Source organism: Panthera onca, chromosome F2 (genome assembly GCF_046562875.1).
Source record: "Panthera onca isolate mPanOnc1 chromosome F2, mPanOnc1 haplotype 2, whole genome shotgun sequence".
Lineage (NCBI taxonomy): Eukaryota > Metazoa > Chordata > Mammalia > Carnivora > Felidae > Panthera > Panthera onca.
Genome location: NC_138356.1, coordinates 21,712,679 through 21,735,640, shown reverse-complemented (window position 1 = coordinate 21,735,640; position 22,962 = coordinate 21,712,679). Strand labels below are relative to the sequence as shown.

The following is a 22,962-nucleotide window of genomic DNA, read 5'->3' as shown; positions in this document are numbered from 1 at the left end:
AGGAGAGTCAGAGGGGCCACAGGTGCAAACCTTAAATAGTCCTCATCACTGAGAAGTCCAAATAAGACCATCATTTAGAGTAACTTAAAAATAAAGAAGACTATGTCTAATCATTTTTGCTGAATAGAATTTACTAATACGTATCGGTTGGAGTAATTATGAAATAATGCATAGTGGTAGTTCACATACGTATAGACAAATGAGGTGGGGGTGAGGCATTTTCATTTTGTCATCATTTACTGGCAGATTGTCTCCTACAAAATAAGAACCATGTAATACTGAAACAGTCTGTGATGGGGACCGCCCCCTAGGAAGGCTTTGTGTGAATGACGTGTGGTTTGTTTTTTAAGGACATGTGGAGTGGTTATATCTTTCTAACAGTTTGTTTACCTTTAATAGCTTGATATCAGGTCCATATTCAGGAATATGTGTCTTCTACCATTTTTGCATAAATGGTTCAAAAGAGTACGATATTGTAGGTAATTGTGGAATCTGCTGAGGCAATCTGGCAAATACTGCGAAATTACCACTTATCCAGAAAAATTCTTAATGATCTTATGTTTTAGAAATGAATTTTTTAGACCTATTTCAGACAAAGGCAGTTACGCCTTTCGTTTTGTTTTCAGGGATCTTACCTGGGTTTACTTTGTAACGGCTATGGTAGTTAAAGTGGAGTTAGAAGGTACCAATATAAAATAAATTCTCCAAAGAATAAAGGGAATTTTCATCATTCTGCTTGGAGATCCAGTTTTATTTTCATATATAGTTTGGAAATACGGTTCTAGACTTGCTTTATGATCCATGTTGCATGCCTGTTTAGATGCAGACTCTATCAGAAAGTTCTGAGTTAAGTTTGTGACTCAGTTCATCAAGCTGCTTACGCGTTCTGTAACGCATTTGTTTCCTTACCCCCAGTCACCGCTAGAGGAGTGAAGGTTAAAATTAGTGAGCTCCTAGTGTCTGGCAAGCTTCCCTGGGATATAATCCTTATAGACTTTCCTAGTCCTTCTTTGAAAGTCTTCTTTCGAAACTAGTACTGTTTACCAATGAATTAGAAGAACGAAAAACAAGAAATTCATTTAAATGTAAGAGAGCATTTAAAGTATCAATCATCTCCCCTAACTCCATGACAAATATTTTTAGCTCTATATGCCATGATTTATATTTAAGTGACTTCACTGCAACTGAGTTGAAGCTATTCTCCTTAATGAGGTCAACAAAACTTCCATTGAGTTGACACAGTTGTTGGCTTTGCCCGCGTTTATATAGGTTGTCTTCTCAGAGCCATTTTTTACTTCCTGCCCCCACTTGTCCCTATAATGAGGCTAAGAAAACATGAAAATCTCCTGTATCAAAAACCATAACTTCATCTGAAGAACAAACAAGAAGGGAAGGGAATGGAGAGGCCGAGATATTAAGTTTCTTCTTAAGTCGGCTGCCAAATTATCATAAGACTCAATGTTTGTAGGTTCTGTACTCACAGGCTAGTGCCTATTTTCATGGTTCATCTAAGGGATAAAGACAGACAGACACTGAGCTATAGCCTCAGATACTGGGCTTTTTTATTCCCCAGATGAAATGTTCTTCAGTTAGGATGGTTGTTTACTGTTTCATGCTTCCAAAGTTTCAACTATTCGTATTTTACATTCTATTCCAACCTCTCTGTGAATCGTTACCGTGGTTAACTGTTGGTTTCTCACAGTTTATAAACCTTGGAGATGGAAAGCCTAGATAGGTAAAAAAACAAAACAGCATAAATGAATGCCTGAGTTGCACTGAAAAAAAAAACAAAAACAGAAGTGATATGTTTCCAAATGAAGTAATAAATATTTTAGTTACTCTTAAACAATTACAATTTGATTTGGAGGAGACTCATGGATAGTTATGAAAACTATGAGCAACTGTGGCTTTCTTTTAACTGTTTGGCCTATTTTGGGGGGTGGGGGGCAGTTAGTTTTCCAAGACAGGATTGAAGAGAAATTTCTTATTAGATTGTAACAGCATAATTTTTAAGACCTAGGCTTCTTGCTGGTGGTGCTCGCATTAGATCTATATTAAAGCACCGAATCTGAGCGGATTCCTAATGTGTGGATATATGTCAAGCCTGTTGACGTCTGTGTTGTATAAGCGTGCAAAGTTGTTGGGAAACCTTCCTTTGGAAGGATTCAGGGCCGTAGCAGTAAAAGGAGTTTTATTTACGTACCCAATTAAGGCCTTGTTTGCAAAGCAGTGATTCTTTCCATCTTTGTTTTTTCTCGTTGTCTTATTTCCATGGGAGCCTAAGATTGGTCGGTTCATATATTGCTAGTTTGAGTGTTTATTTTTGCTTGTCTGGGGAGGAAGAGTGGGGAAGGGCAAAAAAGAAGCGTGAGCGAGTGGAACTGAGAGCTCTAATTCTGAGTTTTTGCTATTGTGAATTCAGATTCAAAGTCAAAAAGAAGCTTAAACTTGTCTTAAAGCAGATGAATTTGCCTTTAAGTGACATAACACCAGATGCGGTTGAAATCTTCACTACAAACAGGGTTTCAGGAATTCTGATGGTAATTCAAATAGTAATTTTGAATTGGTATATCAGATTCCCAAGGTGATAAGAGATACAATCTTGAATTAGGTGGCTAAATTTTCTGCATTTTAAAAATGTATTTAATTGTGTATTGCATATTTTAGGATGATAGCTTAATTCAATTTTGTATTACCAGGAGCTATTTTAATGTTGTTTTATCATTTCTACAAAGCTCAGAACACCAACAAATGATCTGAATTTGTTTTTCTCGCTGCAATTTGAATTTAGTGAAACATAGTTATATGCAACTGGAATATTTTTAAGAAATCTTATTTATAAGAAATATGTAAGCTGGAGCGAATGTGTATAAAATTATGGTTTGAGGCTGCATTTTAAAGGCCTCATTTGTATATTTGTGGTCAAATATTCTGTTGTCAATAGAAACATGGTAATCTAATTTTATTATTGTTTACATTCTGCACATGACTTACTTTCTGCAAGATTAAGGGACATTGTGAGTAAAAGGATTTCTAAATGACATTTTTAAAGTTTGCCTGTAGCCACATAATTGGTCTCTTATAAATTGTTCACAAGGAAAAGCCATGAAAGGATGAACAAAATAATTTTAGGATTTAGTATTTGCCTATATTGTGTCCGAGAAGAGTTTTCACATGCCTGTTACTAATTAATAATGATAATGGCTAATGTTTATAAAGAACTTAATGTTAGTCTTTATGCTGACCATTCTCCATGATTTGTTTCATTAATCTTCAGAAAATTCCTGACATCCCAGTGTGATGGTTAAGACGCTGGGTTTGACTCCCAGCTCCACGATTACTAGCAGGGTTAGCTTCTGTTGGGCTCAGTGTCCTCGACTGTAAAATGGGAATCAGAGCAGAAAGCTCGCTCAGGCTTGCTTTGAGGATGATAAGTAAAACCTGGGGCACACTTGGAACTTCCTAAGTACTCTGTATTTATTAACTTCTGTACCATATCTAGACTTGTATGGTACTATTACTGTTTTACATACAACAAAACAGAGCGTTACAAACTTCAGTGCCAAGTTTAAAGGCACAGGGCTTATAATTGGTACCACTAATAGCTGACCTAGTATTTGAATCCAGTTCTGAGTTCAGAGCTTGGGTTTTAAAATCTCTGTATTAGTCTGTGGAAAGAATACATGATTCCCATCCCCGGCCAGTGTCTTTTCTGACACCTTTGTACTAAACACTGGTGCCTTCCCCTTCCACATGGATGCCTTCTCAACTGGAGAACACCATTCCCTAGCAAACAGTGGAGCTGTAAAACGGCCTATGGCAGAGGCTTTGATGACGAAAGGACTTCATTATGAGGCCATGTCCCCAGGGCAGTTATATTCTGGTCTTTAAGTTCTTGTGTGCGTGAGTGTAGGAGATTTCTTCTTGGTGCCACGCGTGCAAAGCATATTGCATCAATAGGTTAAGTTTTAGGGGATTGTCTCTTACTAGTTTTCAAAGCTTTAGAATTAATTATAATTCCATCAGCCGTCTCTCTCTGTTGGCTTCCCTGGGATCAAACAGAGATGGGAAGTCCTCTCTGCTTTTCATTACAATAGTCATTATTATATGCACATTTGGATTGGAGCAGTATTACTGTGAAATCTAAAAAGCGGTCACAGTTTTGCTACTGCTCAGAGTAACCATTTTCTACCTCAGAAAATATTCTTAAGTGGATGGTAAATTTGGTCACATTTCTCTTAGAGAACCAGGCTGTGTTAACTAAGCAAAGCTCAAAGAAGCAGCTTAAGTGGCATTTGTTGGGGGTTCCATAGAAACAGTGGTTACGGAAGCCAGGATATGGGAGCACGGGTGCTATGTTCTAGGAGCAGCAAGTAGCCGTTCAGGCGGTGTGGCCGGGGGAGAGAGGTTGACGGGGTATAAGAGGCGAAGTCACAGGATAAAGGGGTGACATGTGTAGGGCCTTGCCCATTGGCAGATGTACTATCGCTCATAAATAGCTTTGGTAGGAAGAATAGGAACTCCAACGCTTATTGCCTGAAACTGTGCTCAGAGTACAGAATCAGGCTTCTTGATAAACGGACTCTATGTATATAGTATTCTCTTCTTCCCCAATACCTCACAGTTCAAGAGAATCCGAGTTCTATGACATCTCTTCTCTAGCTGGGCCAGAAGTTAGGTAGCATCAGCAATCTGTACCTCCCTTAGAACATCCTATCTTCTGGGAGAAATTCCTGGTTCCCTCCAGGGAGATTGTGTGAACCGTTAGTGAGTCCTAGTATTTAGGCTAATTCTGAATTCTTCACTCATGGATTCCTTGCTTTAAGTGATTCCTAATTTCTTTTGATGGCCAAAGATGCCTTGGGGGTGAGCTGTATATAGATAACGTGATGGGTCTGTGTGTGCCCACTTTGCTTACTCGGAGTAAGTCTAAGAGTGACTCATTTTCCTCTTTTTGGCTCCAAGGGTACAATATAATAGGAAAAAAGACAATTACAAATTTTCCGATTTTATTTTGGGTAGGCAAAAACATCTGACACATAGCTGTCTTCAGTGACTGCTGAATAATCAAGGACTTAGGCTGAGGATTTATGTAAAGTTTTAGGACCCCTCTTATAAGTAAAAGGTTGTTGTTACGTTTATGGTAATTTGTTGGTTTTGTAGATTTTTTTAGTTTCATTTCATGCCTGAGACATCTCATTATACCGAAAAAAGGTGGATGAACTCTAGCAAACACATTCTAAGCTGATTTATTTATGTACTCCCTTTAAGGCCAATTGGAAACATTATTTTTCTATGAAATGAATCAAAATCTAAAATGCTTACCTGTTTTATCATTGCATTGATTACTGATCAAGGGAATTGTGAGTGGAAACAATACTTTTTTAACAAAATGAGGACTATGAAATGAATTGCCTAAGTTCTTACTGTTTCTTAAGCATATCAAGAAATAGCATACCTGATTTTATCTGCAAAAGAGTTAACTTTTATGTACCTAATTTCAAAGAGTTTAAATAGCACAGTACTGTGCTGGAGAAGAGAATCAAAGGCACGTCAGACCGATCTCAAAGCTCACATCCTTCACGCTCTGAAACATGGGCTCCCTGATAGCCAAATAACTTGGTCCTTACTGACATAATTTATCTGCCCTAAGAAATTTTATGTTACCCTGTCTAAGTGGATGAGTCATTGAAGGAAATACATCGGTTTATATGTATGTTTCACTTAGTAGAGTCTCTAGGTTCCTTAAAGGCAAGGATAAACCTGTTCACTACTGTGTTCTCGGCATCTAGCAGAAGGCTTGGCTGTGATTAAGCAGTCAACACATATTTGTTGAATGAATGCCCCGTATGACTAAGCAGATAATGCAGGAGAGTGATTATAAGAGACAAGAGTCACTCATTTTATTTAAAGGCATTAATAGATTCAATAAGTATCTAAAGCCTCGTTTTCAAAGTTTGAAAATGATGATTTCACAGACCAATTTATATAGTAATTATACAGGCCATCCATTCAGAGAACATCCACAGTCAACATTGCTGCTGGTTTTTAATTTGATCTGTAGTAACTGACTTGCATTTGACCTGTACTAATTAATTAATTTATTAATGACAACTGCTCTTGGACTTCATAGTATTAAGCAATGATGAAGCAACTTCCCCATAGTCCAAGAAACACATGAATTATATAAAGATCAGACAGTTAATACACTTAGATTTAGTATCTTTACAAGATGGTAAGGTGTCATGATTGGAGCTGAACATTTTATTTTTTTAATTAAAAAAATTTTAATGTTTATTTTTGAGAGCGAAAGAGAGAGCACAAGGAAAGGGCAGAGAGAGAGGGAGACACAGAATCCAAAGCAGGCCCCAGGCTCTGAGCTGTCAGCATGGAGCCTGATGCAGGCCTCGAACTCCCGAACTGAGAGATCATGACCTGAGCCGAAGTTGGACGCTGAACTGACTGAGCCACCTAGGTTCCCCATAAGAGGTGAATGTTTTAAAAGTGAGGAAAATTCTGGGGTGCCTGGTGGCTCAGTTAAGTTTCTGACTTTGGCTCAGGTTGCGATTTCACAGTTGGTGAGTTTGAGCCCCATATCGGGCTTCGCTTGCAGAAGACAGTGCAGAGCCTGCTTGGGATTCTCTCCCCACCCCACCCCCTCCCCTGCTTGCATGTGTTCTCTCTCTCTCTCTCTCTCTCTCTCAAAATAAATTTTAAAACTTAAATGTGAAGAAAACTTGCAAGGACAAGGATATATACATACTGCAGTGAAAAGTCTCTATGTATGTATATATGAAATAAGAATATATATCACACTGTATATCCACCATTACATCATTCACTCAAGAAAGATTTCATGATTTGTGTCTAGAAATTTACCAGATATCATCTTGCCAAGGAGAAGTTTACAGTCTGCTGGATTTGCAGACCTATAATCAGATGACCCCTATACTTTATCAGTAGGGCTATATTCTGCAGAGAGGTGGGGTCCTAATTATGACTGGGGTGATCGAGGATGGTTTATGCACACAGGTAGTACTTAAACGGAGTCTTGAAGAAGAGGTGGAAAAACACTGGGTGACAAGCCAGGAAGGAAGAAAGAGCATGGATTGTTCAGCTGTAGCAAAGACATCCCTAGTCCCAGGGGTGGGGTGTGTGTGTGTGTGTGTGTGTGTGTGTGTGTGTGTGTGTGTTTAGAGAGGGACATGCACGCAGTGCGTGCCATGGGGCTAAGACAGTAATCACCCAAAGCAGAGGAGGAAGAGCCTTACGTCTGAGGTTCAGGAGTTTGAATTCAATCCTGTGGGAGCTGGATGATTTGGAGGCTCATGAACAGGAGCGTGATATGATTGAGTCTATGCTTCAGAAATGCATCGAATGGTATCTTGAAACTGTATTCAAGGGATGGTGGATGGTGAGAAAAAATTCTGGGTGAAAAGCTAGGAGGACCTTTTTGTCTGAAATAATGTACTTATTTATATGCTATTATTTCAGTTCAAATTTACATCTAATGCTTGCCTTAAGTGGAGAATGCATAATATTAAAAGTATTGAAAAGCAGTATTGCATGGTGGTGAGAACGTGGGTTTTGCAGTCAGACTAACTCTGGCCAAAAAAAAAATTCACCGTTTTGCTATTTACTAACCATGTAACGTGGGTTTTGAGAGGCAGCAGAGCAGGGGTTTGAGAGAGGGCTCCGAAGCCTTGTTGTCAGCTCTGCCACTCACCAGCTAGCTAAGTGTGATGCTGAATAGTTACTGAACCGCTCTGTGCCTCTGCTTCCTCGTGGATAGTAATAGTACCTGACTGGGGCGCCTGGGTCGCTCAGTTGGTTAGGCATCCGATTCTTGATTTTGGCTCGGGTCAATGATCTCATGGTCTGTGTGATCGAGCCCCACATTTGGCTGTGCCCTGAGAGCGTGGAGCCTGCTTGGGATATTCCCTCCCTCCCTCCCTCCCTCCCTCCCTCTCTCCCTCCCTCCCTCCCTCCCTCCCTCCCTCTCTCCCTCTCTCCCTCTCTCCCTCTCTCCCCCTCCCCCCTTCGTTTCTCTTCCCCTCCCCCGCTCTTGTGGGCATGCACCATCTTTCAAAATAAAGATGAATAAACTTAAAAAAATAATAGTATGTACCTGTAGGTCTGCAAGGATGGTTAAATTAATCGGTGAAGCACTTAGAACACAATGTGACTCCTAGGAAGTGCTTAATATTTACTGGTTATTATTATTACCATCATCCTCATTATCATCTGTGATCTCTGAACCTCTGCTTTGTAAAATGGAGATTGTAGTTTTATCATGGTATTATGGCAATGTCTACTTAAAATACTAAGCATAGTCACTAGCATCTACCACATGTATTCAAACACTAGCAGCTATTATTAAATAATTATAAATGTTCCATTAAAAAAAAACTCTACTGGGACTGGCTACTGGGTCTCCGTGGGTGGGAGAGGATATTTTCTCCTCTTCTGATGTCCCTCACATTATCCAATGGCTGTTTCAGGTACTCTGAGTACCTGGGTTACCTAATAAGTACTTGCTCAGTTAATACGTAATAAAGGTAGGGTTTATGTCTGAGTATCCCTGCAAATGGGTGAAGAATGGGAAAATATAGGGGAAAAAACATAATCTGAGATGTAAATTTGGTAGGTTGATTACATTTTAGGCAAGTAAACCATTTTTCCAGATTGATATGATTGAGGTTCTGAGTCCTAGCCAGCTCATCTGCTTCCAATCTTCATACGCTAGTTTATTTTACCATCCGCTAATTTGCAACATACACTGATACACTTTTATTCAATGCCCTGGCATTCTGGGACTTTTCCTATGGCTGTGCTGCTTTTGCTGATTGTTCAGATTTCCAGCAGAGCGATGATTAAGGATGATCAAGGCCTAATTAGAAAATGTTTGACTTTGTACTTTGCAAAGATTTCGTGAAAGCTATGGTAAGTCAAAGAAATTTGAAACTACTTGCGTGACCTTGGGCTAGTTGCTCAAACACCTTGAACCTGCAGTTTCCTCACCTTTGAAAGGTGATGATTATCATATTTCCTAAAGTTGCCATGAGGAGCAAAGGAGGCATTGCTTGTAAAGTACTTAGCACAATGTGTGACCTATAGTAGGTACTCCATAAACATCAATTTCTATTTAAAGTCTTCCTTTTTTGTTCTGAAACTCTACTGAAATATTGCCTAGGTCATTAATTGAGAATTCTTAATTGAGAATCTACTGAAATATTGCCTAGGTCATTAATTGAGAATTCTTAATTGAGAATCTACTGAAATATTGCCTAGGTCATTAATTGAGAATTCTTAACTGAGAATCTACTGAAATATTGCCTAGGTCATTAATTGAGAATTCTTAACATAAGGGCAGTCTTTTTGTACTGTTGTGCCATGCTCCATCAGTATAACACACTAAAAATAGATCCCACTTTGGAATCTGAATGTAGGGATTTGTTAAAAGTCATTAAATGACACGTTTCAGGTCTGTGTACTTCATTATATATAAATGTTAGTTAACAGAAAGAAGAACCAGAAACAAATACGAATTCTAGCTAATGGTGTGAATGGTGAAGTATTGAGAAGAAATAGATGGTATAAGCAACTTATTTTAAAAGCACATGAAAAATAAGATGGTTTTATGAGAAATAGGTATGGAATAGTAAATATAGTAATATGTGAATTATGGGATTTAAGCTGTTGGTTTATGGCTGTTCACTATATACTTCTTTTAACTTTTCTAGATGTATGAAAAATGTTATAATAAAACATTCATGAAAGAAGTGAGCCTACAATACTTAGGAAGGAAACATTTATTTATTTATTTATTTTTCATAAAGAGCTATTCCAGATTCTAACAGAAATACAAAGAAGTAAACAATACTACTGCTGACTTAAGGAGTTCACAATGTAGGTGGAGGAGATAAGACTTTTTGAAAACTTAGCCCAAACTAAAAGGTCCTAATATGTCAATTGGATTATGAAGCTGAGAATTTTCCATGTGTGACTTAGCCATCTCCAGGAGTTCTAGAGCTCGTACTGAGGTCAGCAAATTCTTTTGTGCCAAAAGCGTTGTCTGTAAGATGAGGAAATTAACAGGCCACGTATATAGTTAATTCTTTTCACACGGGACCTTCTATTTATTAAAATGCACATTTTCAGGTCTGAAATTTCACAGTGGGTTTTTGTCATTATGCACTTGCTCAATCAACAGATTAAAAATAGACTGTCATTCGTGTTCTGAAATACTTTGGTGTTAGAAAGAGGGCTTCATTCTCAAGAAGGTTAGAAGCCACTGATCCAAACAAAAGTGCTCTCAGAGTTTGGAAAAAAGAGCTCTTCAGCTTGCTGAGGTCTGGCCAGGCTTCAAGAAGGAGGTGGAATCTGAGCTGAGTGTTGGGAAATGGGTAGAATTTGAATAGGTTGAGAAGAGATGGAATGCATTCTAAATGAGGGACCAATCTGAACAAAGGTAGGATAGTTTGGGAGACCGTGAGGAGACCAGTTTAGCTGAAGAAGGAATTGATCGTAGATAAGGTTGGAAGGATCAGCTGGAGACAAACTGTGGAGGACTCTGAATACTAGACTGAGGAATTTGGACTTCATCCTGGAGCCAGTAGAGAAGCCACAGAATATTTTGAGCAAGGGATTGATATGGTGAAAGTGTTTTAGGTACTAATCTGGCAGCAATTTCAAGGATAGATTGGAATGGGGGAGAGATGAACAGTAGTCCGGAGGCTCATGCAGTCTGCCCAGATTTTGTGTGTCAGGAATCTGAGCCTGGGTGGCAAGAATGAGAGTTTCAGGAAGGGAAAGTGAAGTTTCAGGAGACATCTCAAAGGAGCCGCCCTCCTCTACCATGTGGCATTTCTTTTACTAAAAAGAGCCAATGGGTCTAGACCTCTACAGAAGCCGTTGCACAGTGCTGCTTCAATATGGTACACATGTCACACTTGCTGTGAATAACAAGTTTTCAAATTGACTAACATTTCTTATTGGCCATGTATACAGTCAAACGCTAAGTTTAGTCTATGGGTGTTGATTTGACTTTCCTGAGGTTGTATAAGGTATGATATTTTGAAAACCTAATACTTTTTCTATTTTCTACCCTCTTTTAGGCAAAAGAGGATGGCCCTAGCTTTAAAATTTTGGTGATCACCAGATGCCAGACTGTAGAACCAATAGTCACACCTAAAGGCACACCTCATTTTCCCAATGGGAACTAACTAAAGGCAAAAGCACTTGTTTCATGGACATATACGTTGTTAGGTAAAGAACAAATAGTTAAATGGCTACTTACAATATTTAATTTATTAACTCAATTCTGTGTCTTTGAAGTGTCATATAAAATCTATAAATTTTCAAATATTACTATTTCCCACTTTCATATTTCATGTGGTAATTTTATTCACTCTCTTCACATAGGCCTTTGGTATCTGGTATCCCTTACTGCCATCTTTTTCAGTCATTTGACCTAGTTTCCAAAGACCTATGTGTCCACTTCTGCCTCATGGTTTGAGTAAGCATACTCATTAAATCTGTGAGTGATACAGCCATTGAATCCAAACGATACCTGAACATTATGGTGGCTGTGTATTTATTTTGTCCCACGAGCTTATATTTGTTATCTGTACAGCATAGTCTTGTGCAGTGTAGCTTTTAAAAGAGTTCTTTTAAGGCCTATTTATAGCAATAGCTAAGATTTGCCTTTGGGTGGATATGCCCCATGCATTATTGTTAATTTATCGCTCTTTCGAAGGATCCAGGCAGGGTCCTCTTTTAATATACAAAAATTCCAATGGTTGATACTATTTTATGTTAGTGTGTCTTCTCCAAAGAGTACTTCATTCAAAATAACTTAATGACGTGCATCCTGCAACTGAGAGGCTTTATAAGCACCTGCACATAAGTTGATTGAGTGATAATTTGGGAGGAAATAAATGTCTCCTTATGTTTGAGCATATATAGTATAAATTGCCCTATGCAATGTGTCTAGTAGTATGAAGCCAGTTGTAAGTCAGTTGTACATTTTTACCTTTATTTATTCCCTCAATGAATATTGAGTTCCAACTATGTGTCACACATTGTATCAAGTTCTGTAGAGCTACAAAAATATGTAGTTCTTACCGTAAAGACATTTATAATATATTAAAATGGATAAGACTGAAACGTAAAATGAGGTAGAATAGGATGTATTTTCTGAAGGAGGTATAAATTCCCATTTAGTAGCTCATGGAAAAGAAAAATCAGTCCAGAGTAGTAGGTCAGGCAAGACTTCACAAAGCAGACAGGACTTTGGTTCAACCTTTAAGGAATTGTGTAATTTAGTCAGATGGAAGTTTTATAGAATGTTTAATGTTGGAGAGAAAGACATTAGCAAAACCATGGGTTTGAGGATGCGTTAAGGATCTCAGTAGGCCAGTTTGGTATAAATGTTGAATATATACAGTCCTGTGATTCATGACCTGTAAAATGGGATAATGGTGTCACACAGAAAAGTTAGGACAATTAGATGTAACCATGTATTTTATAATACTTTTATATTCTTGTAAGTTAGTATTTGTTAAATAGAGAAGTAAAGCCAAAAAAAGGAAACAGCTTGGTGTTAGAGTGTAGGGGGGTGGGGCTTAAAAACATGAGAAGGGAATGTAACTTAATAGCTTAATTCAGGAGAACATGGAGAGCTAAAGACCTCAGAGCAAGGAGTGACTCCCTCAAATCTAAGCTATGGAGAGATCAGTATCTCTGCTTAGAGTAGAAAGAGCAGGGGCTGAAAGGCCAATTATCAACTTTTACAGGAGAATAGATATAAGATAATTAGGATAGTGGCTGTGAAATTAGCAAGATGATTGGGAAAGATTATAGAGTGGTGGCAATTATAGATGCGGCAATAGGGTGCAAAGTGAAGGGATCTGGGAGAAACTGGGGTGAAAAGGAAACTTTCATTCTAGATGACATGACCATTACAGAGGGACAAAATGAATATTTTATGTTGGAGTAGGTTGAGTTTCACCCTGATCCAGATGAGGGTGTTCTGTAATTGGGATGTGGTTCCCATGAAAAAGATGTGCAGGTAGATAGATATTTGGGAGTCATGTACATGAAGATGATTTTTTTTTTTAAATGTGTGGCAAGGAAAGGCTAGAGAAATAGGTAAGAATGGCATAGAATTATAAAACCACAGAGCAGGCAAAGGGAAGAAGATCCAGAGAACAAGAGAGATACGAAGGGGAAATGGGGGAATGTTGCGTGTTGTATTGGTCAATGAAAAAAAAAAAAAAAGAGGAAAGCCTATTCTGTGAAAGAATTAAGGAAAATCAGAATTGGGAATAGTTTGACCTGGGCAATTAAAAAAGTCCTTTTAGTAAAATAACAGCTATAAAGAAAGGGATGATGGAAAGGACTAAAGACAGAGTAGATGATCCAGATGATCTACTCATCCAGAGTAGATGATCCAGGCAAATTTGTAGGAAACTTGGTGCTGAGAAAAGGGAGAGAAGTCTCATGGTTGAGAAAAGCCTTTTAAAAATTAAGGGAAACCTGCTTTTTTATTATAGTGGACATATCATGTTATATGAGTTTCAGGTGTACGACATAGGAATTCGACAAGTCTCTACATTATGCTGTGCTCACCACAAGTGTAGCTGGCATCTGTGACTGTACAACACTATTAAAATACCAGTGATTATATTCCCTGTGCTGTACTTTTTATTCCCCTGACTTATGTATTCCACAATCGGAAGCCTTTATTTCCTACTCCCCTTCATCCATTTTGTGCATTTCCTTACTCCCTTCCCCTCTGGCAACCATCAGTTTGTTCTCTGCATTTATGGGTCTGTTTCTGCTTTGTGTTTTTGTTTCTTCTTGTTTTTTAGATTCCACATGTGAATGAAACCATACAGTATTTGTCTTTCTCTGACTGACTTATTTCACTTAGCATGATACCCTCTGGGTCCATCCATGTTGTTCCAAAGCAAGATCTTGTATTTTTTTTTTATGAGTAAGTAATACACACACACACACACACACACGTATATACACATACATGTATATATACACACATATTTATACATATATGCAGTTTTGATATGTGTGTATATACACATAATGTATATATGCATGTATGTATAACACATAACACATCTTCTTTATCCATTCATCTATCCATGGACACATGGTTGCTTCCGTATCTTGGCTGTTACAAATAATGCTTCAATAAACATAAGGGTGCCCTATGTTTCGTGTTTTTGCTTTCTTTGGGTAAATACCCAGATGTGGAATTACTGGATCATATGGTATTTCTATTTTTAATTTTTTGAGGAACTCTCATACTGTTTTCCACAGTGGCTGCACTAATTTAGATTCATACCAACATTGCACGAGGGTTCCCTTTTCCCATATCCTCGCCAACACTTGTTATTTGTCTTTCTGATTCTAGCCGTTTGGACAGGTGTAAGGTGATATCTCAGACTTGTCTGTCTTTGTTGGTAGAAGAGAAGTAGCCTCCTGAGATGGAATTATTGAGGATTCTGGGAGATCACATAATGGAGTTTTGTGGCAAAGACAGTATGGAAGTGGCAGTAAGAATAAAAATGTAAAAGGTTAAATCCTACTACAGGAAAGGAAACCTCCACTGAGATTAGCCAGTAGGAATCAGAGATGTTGCAGGAAGACCACGGAAAGATTGAATGTAGCTTTAACATGCTTTGTCAAATAGTTGGTTAGGGTCATGTACTGAAGAGGATGGGGCATGAGGTGAGGATTGGAGGCTTGAGGTAGGTAGAAAAGACTCCATAGAAACTATTTCGGGCACAATAAATGGAAAAGGGATGGTCAAGAAAAAGGATGAGTCAAAGAACATGGAAGGCATACATGTTAGCAAATTTGGTCAGCGGGCAAATTGTGGCCTCCTCTTCCATGCTCCACAATCCAGAATAGCAGTTGAAGAATGAAAAATAAGGACTTGCCAAAGCGAGGATTAAAGCCTGGCGAAAAAGATGCTTGGTACGAGATAACACCGGACTCTAAGGTAGCAGCTCTTGGTTCCAGACCGGGCTGGTGAAGTTGGAAAGACATGACATTCTCATGAGCAAGTCTAGTACCAGTGCACAAATGAAAAAGGTAGTAAGGATCCATAAAAATTAATGCAAAGTACCTGGTTTAAAGTAGGGGCTGAAAGTATATCTGCCATCATCATCAGTAGTAGCTCCAAATGCCTTTCTCCTGGGAATACTACCAGGGAGCTATCTCAAATGAAGACTGTTAAAAGCACCAGCTTTGGAATTATCAGCTGAATTTCAATCTAGCTTTGTTATTAACAGTATGAAAAGTTATTCAACTTCTGTGTATCTCAACTTCCTCATCTGGTAAGTGGGGGAGAACATAGGAGAGGGTAAAAAAAAATGCTTAGAAATCATTTAGCTAGGTCCAGAGGTCATACTTTTGTAGTCACTTTATCATTAAAGTGTCTCTTTTAATTAGGAGAAATCAAAGTCTTATGGGGTACAATCTATTATATATGAGCTTCACATTAAAGTTAAGTTTATCCTTTGAAAACTAAATTAAGGATATAAAGTCAAGCAACTTGCCTAAGAGCCAACGCAAGGCCATTTTCCTCAGGATGGCCAAAATCAAATTCAATCATACAGTAAAATCAAATCAAGGTAACTTGAATGTAACTTAAGAAGGCAGGACTAATGATGATTATAGGAGAAAACTTACACAGTAGTCCCTCCTCATCTGTGGATAATATGTTCTAAGACCCCCAGGACATGCTTGAAACCATGGACCGTACCAAACTCTACATACATACTACGAATCCTAACTGCATTCCTGTAATGTAGGGGTCATTTAAAAATTTTTGTATGTGAGATAATTAAGATCAGAGCTCAAATAACTTTTATAAAGTCTTAAAGCGGATAACTGGATTCTTTGACTCCAAAACCAAAGCTCAAAGATGTTGATAGATGAGAGTTTGTGGCAGCCCTGGAGGGTAGCACATTGCCCTGTACAGTACAGGCCTAGAGAACATGACTGAGCAAAGGAGTTGCAGGGGGGGAGGGGGGCAGGGGGTTGTGAAGATGAAAGAGGCAAAGGGGAGTTTCTGAATAATTAGAGAATATTTAAGGACTTAGGTCCTTAAAGTATCAGAAGATTGAAGACTGGAGTGATGAAGACAGACTCTTGAATGGGGGCAAAAGAGAATAAAAATTGCTGTTTTCTACCAGACTGAAATCCTGTAATGAAGGAAAATGTACAGTGGAGATAAAAGAATCCTACAGTTACTTAGAAGAGAACAGAGGATTCATAGATTTTTCTTTTCAGATAGGTGGCTTAGATGGGATGATTGTTCTCAGATGTGACACTACCTTAAATCTGTAAGAGTTAAAAATTTCAGGAGGTGGTATTTAAATCTCTAGGAGTTAAAAAAAATTGAGCCTTGGAGAGGTGATCTATTCTGTCATCTATGGCATATTTATAAATCCGATAGCGTGAGTGAGGATGGGTAGTTTGGTGGCTGGAGATCCCTCTTGTCTTTTTAACTTTCTGGAAGGTGTATGCTTGGCAACAACAACTCGGGAGGTGGTCTCTCTTTATTTGGCTTTCACTCAGAAACTATTTTACATCACAATAAATCTTCAGTCTCTTTAGCATTGGGTCCCTGGTGATCAAAGTATTCAGTTCCAGTACCTGATAAAATCATGAGTATCTTGGTAGTTACTTTATATACATCCTCTTCTTTTCAACAGTGAGCCTTTTAAAAAAAATTGGACTCATTAGGAAAAGGGAGTCTTTATTCCTTAGTATATAGATGGGTATATTTGAACAATGGCAGAAGCTAATGTACTTGGGGCCTAAAAGAAAAAGTATCCTCCTCCTTTCCTTCTTCGTTTTAGTGGAATTTCAAGTATAATTTAATGTGTCTCCTGGGAGTGAAAGCTATATTCGATCAAGCTAGTAATATGGAGAATAGCTAGAGTAAGTCTTAGGGGTATAAGAGTGGGAGTGGTTTTGGTATAGTAAGCTCTCGCCAAGTAATTTTATCATCCAATCTGTAGAATCCTAGATCTTAGATTTGGTAAAGATTTCGAAGTAATGTGGGCTAACACCCTATGCACTGGAAAATTTTTTCTTCACCATTTTCTCAGGCAAGTGAATGAGGAGCTTCTACTTGAGATCCCCTAGTGAGTGCATTAGCCTGGGAGTGTTCACACTCTAGGAGGATCCGGACTGCTGGGGTTTTACTTCCCTCTATATCCACCATGTATGGCACTGTGCCTCAATTTCCTTGCTTTGTTGTAGAGTAGTGCTAATTGTTGAGAAGTGCCACATATTGTCATTTCTTCAAGCCTTGGGATTGAAAACATGCAAAAATAATTCCCATTTCTGCCGCTTACTATGTGACTTTGGACAATTTCCTAGTCCCTTTGCTTTCAATTTTTGCATGTGAAACAAGGAGACAGTACCTAACTAGGGAGCTTGTAAATTGTGCTCTGAGACCTCCTTGGAGAATTCTTTAAAAGGATTAATCATGACGTCCATAGTCTGACAGTAGGAGGCACTTCATATGACCTGTTCCCCTTGGGCCTGATTGTAGTCTTTGATCAGTATATGGTATTTGATTTGGAGTTCAGATCCCTGTGGTAATCTGTCCAGTACAGAGTGAAATAGAGCTATTGCTTTATAGGTACAGGGTGCTGTATGAGTTGTTCTTTCAGGGAGGAAAGCTAGGATGTGGACAACTGGGTAGGAAATTTTGGAGCTGTGTACCAGTAGTAGAGGACCTACTTTCCACAATCTAGGGGAGTATAATGGTTATGAAGAACAAGATCATTAGGTTGCCTGGAGGTGTGAAGAGAAAAGGGAAATACAGGCCTGTGTCAGAATTTAATAGCATCAACTAAGACTTCTAACCCCAAACAACTGGTGGAAAAATGAAAACTTCAGTGACACTATTGTTTGGTCTACACGAAAACAATCCGTTGCAGTGATTCCCATTAGACTTCCTGGTTTTATTTTTCATGTGTTTAGAAGCAGCCTAAATAATTAATTTTTTGTAAGTGACTATCTACTGCAACTATTTATGTTATCTATTTGAAAACCACTCATTATGTATTAGTAAAAGATTCAAAGGTCAAAGAGGGTGAATTTGTTATTTTCCTGATGTTTATAAGAAATTGTTAATGTTGAGAGAAGGAAAAGCTGCATTTTCTCCATCATTCTTCCCCATTTCAGAATGTTTTTACTTCTAAGGGAAGCCACCCCAAATATTCTCTTGGTAGGACCTTCGTTTTGGGAAACATGTTATTGATTTTTAAGTAGCCCCTAAGGTCTTCTTGCCATTTTTCTGGAAACCCATTAGTGGGGTTGTAAAACTTCCACAAAGTGGGCTAGGCAAATCTCAATGATAGCACTTCACTAGCTGTTTCTAAGGAAAGCAATAATAGTCTCTCTTCATTTTTTTTTTTTTTAAACCTAAATCTGAGGAAAAAGGCAAATGTTCTGAGGTGTCTGGCTTATCTGTTTGATAGGGGTCAATAATACCATGACTATGTCAGTGGAGTGGATTGCTTTCAATAACTCACAGCATAAGTCTAAATGTTTTTAGTTTACAACCCCAAGGGGCTTTACTAAAGATCATATATGTTTTTGACAAACGGTCTGCAATTGGTTTTCTTTTAGAATGGAAAACTTAATTTCTGCTTCATTTACATTTAGTGTGGTTTTGGTACCAAGTACATCAGATATTGATAAATTGGCAGCCAGATACGACTGAGTGGTTGTAATGATCCATTAAATTGAGCACTCTGTTTTTCAGCTATACTGGATAACTAGGAGTGTGTGTGCGTGTGTGTGTGTGTGTGTGTGTGTGTGTTCACACACGTAAGCATGTGCCTGTCCTTGAGTATCATGGCTTTTTGGCTCTGTTTGGTCAAATGGCTATATACCCAAGGAAATAACTTCATGTCCACATCATATAAATGTTAAGATATAAGTTATTTGTTAATAAGCATTTCAATAAATATGTAAGGTAACACATTTAGCTACTTTTAAAGTGTTTCTGTTTTTAAAGGATAGCTTGACACAATGGATTGTTAACTTAAGGAGAAAACAGTTAACATGCGTATGTTTTGTAAAAATGCTATTACAAATATTAATCTGAATTACATTCAAATACTAAAAGACTGGCTTTTAGAGTGATTTTCTTGTAACTATTTTGAATGTTATAACTTCTCCACCATGCCTTTACAAATAACTATTAATTGGATATATGATGTATGTTGTTTATTTTGTAGTTAAAACAGAGCCAATGAGCAGCAGTGAAATAGTTTCAACAACAGCAGACGGGTCTTTAGACAATTTCTCAGGTTCAGGTAAGGAATATATATTAGACTTTCACATTAATACAAAACATAGTTTTTCTTAGTTTATTGAAACTGTTAGATATATCAAGTATATATCTGTGTGTATATGCATGTGTGTATGTATTATATAAATGTAATAGAGCCTTATGCAGAGTCCCATTCTTGTAATTCTCTTTTTATCCAATGTTATGAAGTGTTTGCTGAAAATATTGATATCCTATCAAGAAGACAAAATCAAAAGGGGTTTTGTTTCTTTTCTCTTCTACTAAATTATCTTTAGGTTAGTGACTCCTTCCCTTTTTCTCTCATTTGTATGATTTTTCTAATCATGCATATTTAGTTAGGCAAAATTTTGCTTCTGATACTCTTTAAGGAGTCTTAGAAACTGTCCTCCTGTCATGTCAACTATAGATCTAATTAAACACTTTATAAAGCAGCTTTCAATCCTTAAGTTAGTTTTGATCTCTTTCACTTTAACAAGGCCTGCCTCCAACAAACAAGTTTCACATCTTTGTTAATGAAATTACTGATAGGAAAGTGATTGTGATATTAAAGTAACTGTGAGGTTGTGATTATGTATTTGCCAGATTACCAGATTGGACTATTTCAATAAAGAAATTATTTCTATCAGAAGTAATTCTTAAATTTTTAACCCTTTTTATATTATCTGCTGTGTTTTTAAAACCTCTCAAATGGAGATGCTATATACTTACATAAATTTGTGATTGACTTACTCCAGCTCTCAGGATCACTTATTTAATACATACCACAACTAAAAGGAGTTCTACATAGATATAGCATGAAATACAAATGTATAACTTTTATACTTAGGATAGATACCAGATGGAAGCAATAAGGAAATAACAAAAAGGTGTTATGCCCATGAGTTCTTTTACAAAACACTTACTAGAATCCAACTTAAACCAGAGAATGTGCTTGGTGCCATTATGGATTCTTAGGTACATGAGGGTGGCCCTGGTTTGAGGCTTAGTGAGGTGAATAGGTAACCAGATCATCACATTACAGTTTGATTTCCAGAGGGAACCCAAGAGATCCCCAAGAACACCTAGGAAGGGACCCAACAGAGACAAGGTTGGGATGAGGTGGGCAAGAAAGGTTTCCTGGGAGAGATGATGGCTTCACTCAGCCTTAAAAAATGAGTAGGAATAAAGCACATAGGGTAGGGGGAGGGAGAAAATATGAGGAGGGGGAAGCTGGACAGATGGAACTCCATGGGAACAGACCAAGACACAGAGGCACAGAATTTAGAATTGCCAGTGGTTCAGCATTCCTGGTGTGTACAGTTTGAGTGATGATAGCATGCTGGACAGGGTCAGGATAGAGTCTGACCAGGCTTGCGTGTTCCACATGATGTTTGCGTTGTGTCCTGAGAGCAGTAGGAGACATCAGAGAAAGGGGGTTGCATGGTTGTGTTCCCATACAGAATCCAGACTATATCAGGAGTGAGGGGGGCTTGAGAACTGAAGTGGAGAGACCAGATAAAATCTTCTGGCATTTAATACCAGAGAGGAGGTGCTGGCAATGGTGTGGACAAGTGATGCATTAAGATGTATTTGTGAAGTAGAATTTATGGCTTAGTAACCAATGAGCACAAGGGGTGAGGGAGGCAGAGACAGGTTAAGGTGACAGAATGCAAGACAAGCATGACTGAGAAGGAAAGGTGGTACCTTCCCTCTGGGGCATGTCGAGTGGGAGGTAACATCCACTCAGAGATGTTGGAGCTTGGGAAAGATCTAGAATGGAAATTTTGGAAGCGTGCAGAGAGTTAAAGCTAGTGGGCTGAAACAGCATTGAAGACAGAATCCCGGGAAGACCAATATGGAGAGATGGGCAGGGGATAAAGTGAAAACACTGATTTTTTCAACTGGGGAAGAAGGAAGAGGATTGAGTTGCAAGTGAAGGCAGGGAAGAATTTCAAGGAAGTGCTGTCTATGTGAGAGATTTGGATACAGCTATTAAAAATAGGTTTGAAAAAACTGAACGGCATGAGGAAATGTTAACTATACCAAATAGGTATACCAAGCAGGTTACAAAAGAGTAACAAAAGGTTTTGTACCAAGCAGGTTACAAAAGAGTAATATGCTCCGTATAATCCATTTATTTTTAAACATTATGTGTCTTTGTACATGGGTATACAAATTAATGGTGGTTTTCTCTGGATAATAGAATATAATTTGAATTTTATTCCTTCTGCTTTTTTTCAAAAATATATTACAGTGTATGTGTATAGCAGTCATACTTTTTAAAAGTAGTAATTTTGAAGTGCAAGTTTAAAGTCATGTACTGGAATGAGAGAAGTTTGTTTTTAAGTATCTGTGGACAATAATATTGCATTGCTATTTTTCCTGATATTGATAACCTGTGATAAAGGACTAACTTGTTCTTAAATATATACACTGAGGTAGTAGCAAAGGGGCATCATTCTGCAACTCCAAAAAAAAAAAATGAGATATACATATTTATACACACGCACTTATATAATGAAAAAGGGACTAGAGGACTAAACTACTAAGACGTTAGCGTTTAGGGAATTGTGGTAAACAATATCTGGAAAATTTTTTCTACTCTATTTGCAACTTTTCTTCAAGTGTCAAGTTATGTCAAAATAAAATCTCAATGAGAAGGGCACCCGGATGGCTCAGTCGGTTAAGCATCTGACTCTCGGTTTTGGCTCAGCTCATGATCTCACTGTTTACAGGATCAAGCCTTGTGTCGGGCTCTGCACTGACAGTGTGGAGACTGCTTGGTATTCTCTCTCTTCCTCTGTCTCTGCCCTTGTCTCTCTGCTTCTCTCTCTCTCTCTCTCTCTCTCTCTCTCAAAATAAATAACCTTTAAAAATAAAATATCCATGAGAAACATCAATAGATTTAGCCTACAGCAGTTTCAGTGAGTAGTGATTTACTTCCCCTCGTGCCCACTTGCCTGTATGCCCCATTTCTGTTGCCAGCTTAGTTCCTAGCAGATCTAGGTGGTCATAAGTTCAGGGAATAAATGGATGATTTAACCAATAAGGTGAGGAAGTGGAGACAGGGAGGAGAAAAGTGTCTTTCAAGTACGTAAGCGGTGAGAGGAGAAGAGAAGGTAGTCCATTAGAAAGTAAGATACGGGGCTGAGGAGGACATTTAGAAAGTCAGAGTGGTTTTGGCTGCCGACACAAACTTTACAGAGGTAGGGGTGATAGGTTGAGGCAAAATGGGGGTAACTGATGGAGGTCCCTGCTGGGACCGCAGTGGCTTAAATCCAAAACAGAAGTGGATCGCCTTAGAGAAAGGAATAACTTTTCCACAGAAACATCCGGAACAATGGAATGGAAGTTAACGTGCGTGAGTTTGAAGTGGAGGACGGGACACTACGTTAAGGGAATTCCTGTCTGATTCTTCTGTTCAAACCCTCCAGTAGCTCCCATTCATCTCTGAGTAAATGCTGATTCTTTGTAATAGCGAAGAGCCCCATCAGACCTATTGCCTGCTTCCCACTAGTCCTTCAACATGCCAGACATGCTTCCAGTCGGTGCCTTTGCCGTGACCGTCCCTCTGCCTGGGGCACCTCTCTGTACACCTACCTGCCTGACTCCTT

General features: G+C 38.4%; 1 protein-coding gene across 9 annotated transcripts in view; it reads left to right on the top strand.

The window, feature by feature from the left end:
• EYA1 (EYA transcriptional coactivator and phosphatase 1) overlaps window positions 1–22,962 on the top strand; it is a 169,231-nt gene that overhangs the window by 8,952 nt on the left and 137,317 nt on the right. For 6 of the 9 annotated variants that reach the window (XM_078441987.2, XM_078441986.2, XM_078441984.2 and 3 more), the window contains one exon: window positions 19,296–19,373. In XM_078441987.2, the coding sequence (XP_078298113.1) occupies window positions 19,296–19,373 (78 nt within the window). Of the gene's footprint in view, window positions 1–4,667; window positions 4,768–11,117; window positions 11,269–19,295; window positions 19,374–22,962 lie in introns of those variants that run through there. The other 3 variants (XM_078441988.2, XM_078441990.2, XM_078441991.2) reach the window with 3 other exon arrangements.